Source organism: Phyllobates terribilis, unplaced genomic scaffold, assembly GCF_046119375.1.
Source record: "Phyllobates terribilis strain yellow unplaced genomic scaffold, ASM4611937v1 Scaffold_5__5_contigs__length_657084704, whole genome shotgun sequence".
In the NCBI taxonomy this organism is placed as follows: Eukaryota; Metazoa; Chordata; class Amphibia; order Anura; family Dendrobatidae; genus Phyllobates; species Phyllobates terribilis.
Window position 1 is genome coordinate 488,381,230 of NW_027362765.1, and position 10,347 is coordinate 488,391,576.

Consider the following 10,347-nt stretch of genomic DNA (forward strand, 5'->3'; position numbering starts at 1 on the left):
CAGTAACTCAGGCCCTCCAATTGTAAATAGGTGGCAGATTGATTTCTGTTATTGTTCTTCCATGTCACAAAGAACTGACTCACTTGAAACTTGCTTTTTCTAACCAGAAATGGACACAATGTAACCCATCAATGAGTCGTCCAATTCCGTCACTTTTATTTTTCAGCTTGGGCCATTTTTACAAAATTTTGATATTAATGTGCTTATATCTGTTTCCTTTTATTTGTACAGTACTGGGATCTTTCGACTTACTAATGCTGGCATGCTAGAAGTTTCAGGATGTAAAAAGAAAGGGTTTCACCCACACAGCAAAGAACCAAGGCAATTCAATGTAAGTAAATGCAAGTACATCATATACATTTCTAAAGCTAAGCGTGCTGAAGATCAGGTAGAGGAAAGTTCGAGTTGTGACATCTATAGATGCCGTGGCCACCTTACATTATATTGAGCAATACACTGTAACATTGTGTGGATAATTTTTGAGCCTAATACAAAATATACCTCTGTACTCTAATGCATTATCTACCTGTAAATCTCTTGTGCCCTGAATATTATTTTTAATTTAAGAAATATGTTTCTGCCCAAAATAGATTTTTTTTTTATTGATGTTATGTGAAAAGTATTTGTCTAAACTTGCATTATGCAAAAATGAAAAAAAAAAAGAGTGGTGCTGTGAAGGCTTTCAGATATGTCACTTCTGCTGCCAGTTCTTATTGAGACTATCTCTGGTACAGGAAGAAAAGTTGACCTGTAGGTAACTGTAGGCTCCTTACACATAACTACTTAGGAGGAGAAGATGACCACAGTATCTCCACATTGGTGATTTAGGCACATTCGAAGGTGCTCTATGACTGTTATTGGGCTTTCTGGCTGGCATTGGTTGTCAAAGGACATATTTTTGGTTGGAAAGAGTATCACATTGTGTCTTTCACAGGAGATGTGGTTGTACACACTCTGGTTGACACTGTATGGGGATGGGTGGGTGGATATGATATCATGCATATCACCTTATGCAGACCCTATTTTTTATGAAATGGTTCATGTTATTCAATGGTTCTGCAGTATGTAGTTTTTCAAGACTTGCACTATATAAATGCACTATATAAATGCATTCATCATGCAGCCTTGTGGACTCATTAATGATTTCTAGCATTTTTTATTAGCATTTAAATTATCCAGCATATAATTTATGGTTGGGTTTAGGCTCAACATAACAAAGTCGGACGACAATAGTTACATATAGACACCCGTTCCACCAAATCCACCCAATAATACTAAGCTGTTGATACAGTCGAATGCACAACCCCCATAAGACAGACAATTGTCCCATTTTAGGGTAAAAATTCCTTTTCTGACTCCAGAATAAATCCCTGGAATGATTTCACGTCTACAGAAATCTAGTGGGAAGGCTTCCAGGTCCTCATTGAACTTCTTTGATAAATCAACATTACAACATGTTGTGGCAAAGAGTTCCTTAGGGCTCATTCAGACATCAGTTTTTCTCATACAAGTTGTATCCGTGTTTTTCACAGATAGAACTTGTACCTCCTAACTATAGTCTATGGGGCTGTTCACATTTCCATGTATTTTTGCAGCTCTAGTGGTCCACACAAAATCATGGAGACAGTCCGATTTTAATCCAAGTGTCAGCTCAAACTTGCCAATGCAAGTCTATGGGTCTGTGAGAAAATTATACAGCACTCTAATGCCCTCTGTGTGCTGTCCATTTGTCAAGGACTGTTTGATGTGAGAAGCTTGAGAAATCTCCACCAGTTACTCTTTCATCGGTGTTTCTTAGATGAAAAAATTATGTGCACATGACGTCTTTTTCAGGCAGATCCATAGTCCTATTTTAATAGAAAAAGGATGTCGACGGCAGAGCTGCTGGCAAAACAGTCAGCAAAGCTGCTTAAAGGGGTTGTCCACTACTATTGAAAATAGCCCAATGTATTTTATGATGAATAAAAGCTTCTTTGTAAACACCTTCCTCTGCTGTTTCTGCCTGTGAGTGGCGCTATCACTGGCCGCTCACAGGCATTACGTGACCCCCGGCTGCAGCCGGCTCTGACATCCGCTAATGTCACGTCAGGTTCCGAATGCAGCCGGGGGTCTCTGTCTTCTGCGTTCCACGGTGGCTGCTGGGCTGTTAGCGGGGTTAGCCCCTGCGTCACACCCAGCATCCACAGCGCTCTGGGGGGGGGGGGCACGTCCTGCCTGTGAACGGCCAGTGATAGCGCCGCTCACAGGCAGAAACAGCAGAGAAAGGTAATTACAAAGAAGCTTCTTTTGATCATGAAAATACATTGGCCTATTTTCAATAGTAGTGGACAACCCCTTTAAGCAAAAAGACAGTTGGCATTTTCCTAAAGCAATTTTGCCGAGGAAAACTTTGGTGGATGCGTCGGTGGAAATAATATGTCGTGTGCATATACCCCAACTCTGACCAGACTTGGATGGTAAAAACTGAAACTCTGGTGAAACTCTGATAACAAACACTGAGGAAACTCTAACCTTTTTTTACATATGAGAAAACTCACTGATGTCTGAATGAGCCCTTAGTCACTGGGCTTGTAGAGTAAAGAATCTTCTTTCTGCTAAATCAGGGGTACACAACCTGTGGGATGGGGGAAATGTAAAGCTTGGAATGTCATTCTTTGGAGCCCCCAACCACCTAGGCAGAGACATCCTCATCTTCACCCGGTGGCTGCTCAGTGGTCCACTAATGGTCTTAGTTGGGTTTCTAGATCCTAGTATAGCAATCAGAAGTAGATAAGCTGAAGTAGTGGCCATTATTGTGTGCAACTATCTCCATTGTTTTATGGGGGTTGAGGAAACACTGAGCAATTTTAGCTACTCACGTAAACTACAGCTTAGAGTCGCATGCATGCAAGGTTTCTTCTTATGTGGTCGGCAAAAGGGGAAAACAGAGACTTCTATTTTCCTGAGAGATTGCAGTCCTGGAAATGGAACTGGTACCTATTTTCATATATTCACGATAAACACTCAGATGGTAACATCCCTTAAAGTTTTATTTCAACTTTTGGGCTTAGTTCAGTTTGACAATGTTGCCTTCAGACCAGAAAGTTTGTGAATCCCTACTTGTTCAATAAAGTATTAAGTGCTACTGTATATGGTGGAGATAATGTAAAGATGTAGATGATCAGAAGTTATAGTTATCACATGCATGAGGTCCACTCCTAATCTGTTGCAATCTACAAGATGGAAGATCTTTCTGGTGGAACATATGGCTGACAGATGGTGAGATGTCTTATTCCTCATCAGTAAGATGTTTGCCCATCTGTCACCTAATATCTCAGCTTACAGATTTTTTTGGGAGTGTGACATAGGAATATTAGTATAAACTGCAGTCACATCTGAATTTCCAGGGTATGAGTACAGTTGGGCTTTAAGAACCACTTTTATCCACAGCACTACATGTTGTGATATGATGTACTGTATGATATAATTCACAATCCTGATCAGAAAATTATTAATTTGCCAAAATTGGGAACCATTTGGATTTCTGATATTATTGAGGTCAGAGGTAGCATAACCTGAAACATTAATCTTACTGAAAATAAGTATCGGAGCCCTAATGGACCAAATAAAGATTCATTGTTTATTGTTTAGCTGTTTTTTTTTTTTAAACCCATGATACCAGATGCAAACAGAGACTTAAAGGGGTTGTCGGTAACTATCATACTGATGACGTATCCACAGGATAATCAAGAGAAAAAAAGGAGTTTTATCGGCTCACCAAGTGCTGGAAAATGCCTTGATGTAAGGTGCGCTGCACAGAGATTCCAGACCAGCTTCTGGGTGGAGAATATAGCAGCAAACTGGGAAAGAGCAGTTGCTCGAAACGCATAGACCTATGTCCTATCTTAAATTCTGTATGTCTTTTTTTTTTTTCTTTACTCCCTTATTTTTAATGATCGCCAATAAAATAATGTTTTAATATACCTCATTTCCTACGGATGCTGGAATTCCCTGTTTGCTGCTTTACTATCCACAGGATAGGTTATCTATATCAGATCGGTGGGCGTCTGATACCTGGCTGTGAATACGAGATAAGGTGCAGTCCGCAGGAACGGACACTAAGCAGTGTAGCTGTGTTCCGGCTCCATATATTGTGTACACACATTCACTGCCAGAGCAGATAACAACTGTTGGTGGCACCAGGCGTCAGACCCCCACGATTATATTGATGACCTATCTTACGGATAGGTCATCATTATGTTAGTCCCATTCAGCCCCTTTAAGCTGTATATGTATAAATAATATGCTATCTGCATGTTTCCCTTTACAGACTTGCAGGCATGTGATTGTAAAAGATGCAAAAATTTCCGTGCTGGATCTGAGGTGATAACGACGAGGATCATCTGCACTCGCCTGCGACAGAAGGATGACGATCTGGCAGCCAGTTTTCTTAGCCCATTTCCAGATTCCGTGGACTTTTTCTAATTTATACATTTTAAATGTGATACTTTATTTATTGCTTCTGCACATTTTGGAATTTATTTTGTTTACTTGCTTTCTGTGACCACACAGGCCATAAATATGAAAACATGTACCATCTCATGTAAGACTACATCTGACGAGGCCTGGAATTAAAAGTGCGCTTCAGATATATCTGTGTCCTCCAGTTTCTTGTGTTGAAGTCACCTGGCACGTTCTTGTAGATATTGAGTCAGGAGACGTAATTAGCCAACATATTCACTCACAATAATGATTATGTAGCCATGCAAGTCTAAATTACATAGGAAGGAGAGTTATGCATACGTAGTTACCCTGCAATTATAACATTGTCCTAATATTATTTTTTTATATTTGGATTTGTTTTGGGGCATTTAACATTGATAGCTTCATGGATACATTCTCGTGGCCCATTTGATATCACAGTCTTCAGTGATAATGGTGGCATGTTTGGCATAAGACCACCATGGACGGTTATTGGCTGCAGCGGTCAAATTTCCATATTCCCATATTCTGAACATACCGTAATCACTAAAGTACAGTTAAAAGGGTTATCCACTACTAGGACAACCTCTTCTCAAGCTAAGTGTTGTTATGTCATGTGAGGAACGCGCCCAATCAGCGTTGGCATCACTGTCCTTGCCTTTAGATACAGTACAGACCAAAAGTTTGGACACACCTCCTTATTTAAAGATTTTTCTGTATTTTCATGACTATGAAAATTGTACATTCACACTGAAGGCATCAAAACTATGAATTAACACATGTGGAATTATATAGTTAACAAAAAAGTGTGAAACAACTGAAAATATGTCTTATATTCTAGGTTCTTCAAAGTAGCCACCTTTTGCTTTGATGACTGCTTTGCACACTCTTGGCATTCTCTTGATGAGCTTCAAGAGGTAGTCACCGGAAATGGTTTTCACTTCACAGGTGTGCCTTGTCAGGTTTAATAAGTGGGATTTCTTGCCTTATAAATGGGGTTGGAACCATCAGTTGTGTTGTGCAGAAGTCAGGTGGATACACAGCTGATAGTCCTACTGAATAGACTGTTAGAATTTGTATTCTGGCAAGAAAAAAGCAGCTAAGTAAAGAAAAACGAGTGGCCATCATTACTTTAAGAAATGAAGGTCAGTCAGTGCGAAAAATTGGGAAAACTTTGAAAGTGTCCCCAAGTGCAGTTGCAAAAACCATTAAGCGCTACAAAGAAACTGGCTCACATGAGGACCGCCCCAGGAAAAGAAGACCAAGAGTCACCTCTGCTTCTGTGGATAAGTTTATCCGAGTCACCAGCCTCAGAAATCGCAGGTTAACAGCAGCTCAGATTAGAGACCAGGTCAATGCCACACAGAGTTCTAGCAGCAGACACATCTCTTCAACAACTGTTAAGAGGAGACTTTGTGCAGCAGGCCTTCATGGTAAAATAGCTGCTAGGAAACCACTGCTAAGGACAGGCAACAAGCAGAAGAGACTTGTTTGGGCTAAAGAACACAAGGAATGGACATTAGACCAGTGTAAATCTGTGCTTTGGTCTGATGAGTACAAATTTGAGATCTTTGGTTCCAACCACCGTGTCTTTGTGCGACGCAGAAAAGGTGAACGGATGGACTCTACATGCCTGGCTCCCACCGTGAAGCATGGAGGAGGAGGTGTGATGGTGTGGGGGTGCTTTGCTTGTGACACTGTTGGGGATTTATTCAAAATTGAAGGCATACTGAACCAGCATGGCTACCACAGCATCTTGCAGCGGCATGCTATTCCATCCGGTTTGCGTTTAGTTGGACCATCATTTATTTTTCAACAGGACAATGACCCCAAACACACCTCCAGGCTGTGTAAGGGCTATTTGACCAAGAAGGAGAGTGATGGGGTGCTACGCCAGATGACCTGGCCTCCACAGTCACCAGACCTGAACCCAATCAAGATGGTTTGGGGTGAGCTGGACTGCAGAGTGAAGGCAAAAGGGCCAACAAGTGCTAAGCATCTCTGGGAACTCCTTCAAGATTGTTGGAAGACCATTTACCGGTGACTACCTCTTGAAGCTCATCAAGAGAATGCCAAGAGTGTGCAAAGCAGTCATCAAAGCAAAAGGTGGCTACTTTGAAGAACCTAGAATATAAGACATATTTTCAGTTGTTTCACACTTTTTTGTTAAGTATATAATTCCACATGTGTTAATTCATAGTTTTGATGCCTTCATTGTGAATGTACAATTTTCATAGTCATGAAAATACAGAAAAATCTTTAAATGAGAAGGTGTGTCTAAACTTTTGGTCTGTACTGTTTGTGTGGCAGTCTTTAAAGGGACCCTTGTCATGTCCCCAGACACTATTAACCTGCAAATATAGGGTTTATATATATGTTAATAGCGTTACAATGCCTCTCTGCCATCTTACACACCCCAATAAGTTTGCAAAGTTGGCAGATGAGGGGGGTGTCAATACAGGGGTAGCACTGCTGCAGCAAGGCATGTCCTCTGAAAGCCGGAGGAGTGTCAGCTCCAGTAAGGGGGGAAATAGGAGAGCAGGGCAGGCCAGGTAGGTGCTAGTAGTGGGGGACTCAATTATTATGCAAACAGATAGGGCAATCTGTCACAAAGACAGGGATCGTCAGGGTGCTGCCTACCTGGCGCTCGAGTCTTCACATCACTGATCGGGTTGACAGATTACTGGGAGGGGCTGGTGAGGATCCAGCGGTCATGGTGCACATTGTCACAAATGACAAAGTTAGAGGTAGGTGGAAGGCCCTTAAATATGATTTCAGGGAATTAGGCTGCAAGCTGAAAGCAACGACCTCCAAGGTAGTATTCTCTGAAATACTGCCTGTACCACGTGTTATGCCAGAGAGGCAACGGGAGATTAGGGAGATAAATAAGTGGCTCAGGAATTGGTATAGGAAGGAGGGGTTTGGGTTCATGGAGAACTGGGCCAACTTCTCAGTTGGCTACAGGTTCTACGCTAGGGACGGGCTGCACCTCAATGGGGAAGGTGCAGCTGTGTTGGGGGAGAAAATGGCTAGAAGGTTGAAGGAGTGTTTCAACTAGGGATTGGGGGGGGGGGGGGGTACTCATTTTATAGGTGAGGAAGATAGTGCACATAGTGACCAGGGCACAAATAAAGAAATTGGGGGTGGGGTTAGAAGAGTCAATATAGTAAGAAGGAATAGAGGTACAGAGAGATACATAAAATGCATGTACACTAGTGCCAGAAGCCTCACCAACAAAATGGAGGAATTAGAATTAATTTTCTTGTAAAATAATTATGACATGGTGGGGATATCTGAGACATGGCTGGACGAGAGCCATGACTGGGCAGTTAATTTACAGGGCTATAGTCTGTTCTGAAATGACCGTACAAACAAGCGAGGGGGGGTGTGTGTTTATATGTAAAATCATCCTTAAAACCCATCTTGCGTGAGAATATATGTGAATCTAATGAAAATGTAGAGTCCCTGTGGGTGGAGATAAGGGGAGGTGGAAAAAATAGTAAATTACTGATAGGGGTTTGTTATAAGTCTCCAAAAATAATGAAAGCAGAAGATTATCCTCATACAGCAAATAGATGAAGCAGCAACTCAAGGAGAAGTCATTATTATGGGGGACTTTAACCCCTTGAGGACTATGGGATTTTCCTTTTTTGCATTTTCATTTTTTTCTCCTCTTGTTCCCAGAGCCATAGCGTTTTTATTTTTTGGTCAATATGGCCGTGTGAGGGCTTATTTTTTGCGGGACGAGATGTACTTTTGAAAGACATTACTGGCTTCACCATATTGTCTACGGGAAAAAAGGAAAAAAATTCCAAGTGCGGATGAAATTGCAAAAAAAAGTGTAATACCACAGATGTTTGGTTTTTTTTTTACCACGTTTACTAAATGCTAAAACTGACCTGCCATTATTATTCTCTAGGTCATTACGAGTTTGTAGATACCAAACATATATAGGTTCTTTTTTATTTAAGTGGTGAAAAAATCCAAAGTTTGCTAAAAAAAAAAAAGGCGCCATTTTCTGAGACGCGTGGCGTCTCCATTTTTGGGCATATGGGGCTGGGTGAGGGCTTATTTTTTGCGCGCCGAGCTGACGTTTTTATTGTTACCATCTTGGGGTAGATCCGATGTTTTGATCGCCCATTTTTGCATTTTATTGCAATGTTGCGGCGACCAAAAAATGTAATTCCGGCATTTAGAATTTTTTTATCGTTACGCCGTTTACCGTTCGGATTAATTCTTTTTTTATATTGATAGATCGGGCGATTCTGAACGCGGCGATACCAAATATGTGTATGTAGGTTTTTTTATTATTATTTTATTTTGAATGGGGCGAAAGGGGGGTGGATTTAAACGTTTATATTTTTTACATTTTTTTAATATTTTTAAAAACATTTTTTTTACACTTTTTTGCTTGCTTCTATTGTCTCCATAGGAGACTAGAAGCAGCCACTGTCTGATCGCCTCTGCTACATAGAGGTGATGAGCAGATCACCTCTATGTAGCAGAAATGCTCCTGTGCTATGAGCGCCGACCACTAGGTGACGCTCATAGCGATCATTACATGACAACCACTGGGGTCTGCTGCAGACCCAGGGTTGTCATGCCCACCCGTCAGTGATCCGCGATCACGTGATGGGGTCACTGATGGGCGGGGTAAGTGATGCGCTTCCGGCGCGGCGCTGTTAAATGCCGCTGCAGAGATTGACAGCGGCATTTAACTGGTTAACAGCCGCGGGTGGATCACGATTCCACCCACGGCTGTAGCGGGCACATGTCAGCTGTAAGAATCAGCTGACATGTGCTCGGTTCAGTGCGGGCTCACCGCCGGAGCCATCACTGAACCGGGGGTTATGGCATGGGGCGTACTAATACGCCCCAGGCTTTAAAGGGGTTAACTACCTTGAAATACATTGGGGAACAGAAACCTGTAGTTCCAGCAAAGGTAATAGGTTTTTGACAACTATGAGAGACAATTACCTTTCACAACTGGTTTAGGACCCAACAAGAAGGGGGGCACTGCTAGACCTAATATTAGCCAACAGGCCAGACTGCATATCAAATATACGAGTTGGGGGTCATTTGGGTAATAGTGATCACAAAATAATAAGCTTTCATGTATCCTTTAATAAGATGTGTAGTAGAGGGGTTACAAGTACACTAAACTTCAGTAAGGCAAATTTCCACCAGTTCAGAGACGATCTTAGTGCAATAAACTGGGACGATATCCTGAGACATAAAACTACACAAAGCAAATGGGAGACATTTATTAGCATCCTGAATAGGACCTGTGCACAATATATACCCTATGGGAATAAACATGCTAGAAATAGGAGGAAACCACTATGGCTAAATAGAGCTGTAAGGGGCGCAATAAGTGACAAAAAGAAAGCATTTAGAGAACTAAAGCAAGTAGGCAGTGATGAGGCATTAAATAAATACAGAAAACTAAATAAATTCTGTAAAAACCAAATCAAGGCAGCAAAGATTGAGACAGAGAGACTCATTGCCAGAGAAATTAAAAATAATCCCAAAATATTCTTTAACTACATAAATAGTAAGAAACTAAAAAATGATAGTATTGGCCCCCTTAAAAATAGTCTGGATGAAATGGTGGATGAGGATGAGGAAAAAGCCAATATGCTAAATGATTTTTTTTTTCAACAGTATTTACACAAGAAAATCGCATGACAGAAAACATGATTAGTGATAACAAAAATTCTCCATTAAATGTCACTTGCTTAACCCAGCAGGAAGTACGGCGGCGTCTAAAAATCACTAAAGTTGACAAATCCCCGGGCCCAGATGGGATACACCCGCGAGTACTGCAGCAATTAAGTAAAGTTATAGATAGACCATTATTTTTAATCTTTAAAGATTCCATAATAA

General features: G+C 41.2%; 1 protein-coding gene across 2 annotated transcripts in view; it reads left to right on the forward strand.

Moving 5' to 3' along the window:
• Positions 1 to 4,630, forward strand: part of STAMBPL1 (STAM binding protein like 1) — a 104,290-nt gene extending 99,660 nt beyond the window's left edge. For both annotated transcript variants that reach the window (XM_073685522.1, XM_073685523.1), the window contains 2 exons: positions 232 to 331; positions 4,310 to 4,630. In XM_073685522.1, the coding sequence (XP_073541623.1) occupies positions 232 to 331; positions 4,310 to 4,366 (157 nt within the window). In that variant the 3' untranslated portion in view covers positions 4,367 to 4,630. The remainder of the gene's footprint in view (positions 1 to 231; positions 332 to 4,309) is intronic.
• The last annotated feature ends 5,717 nt before the right edge of the window (positions 4,631 to 10,347 follow it).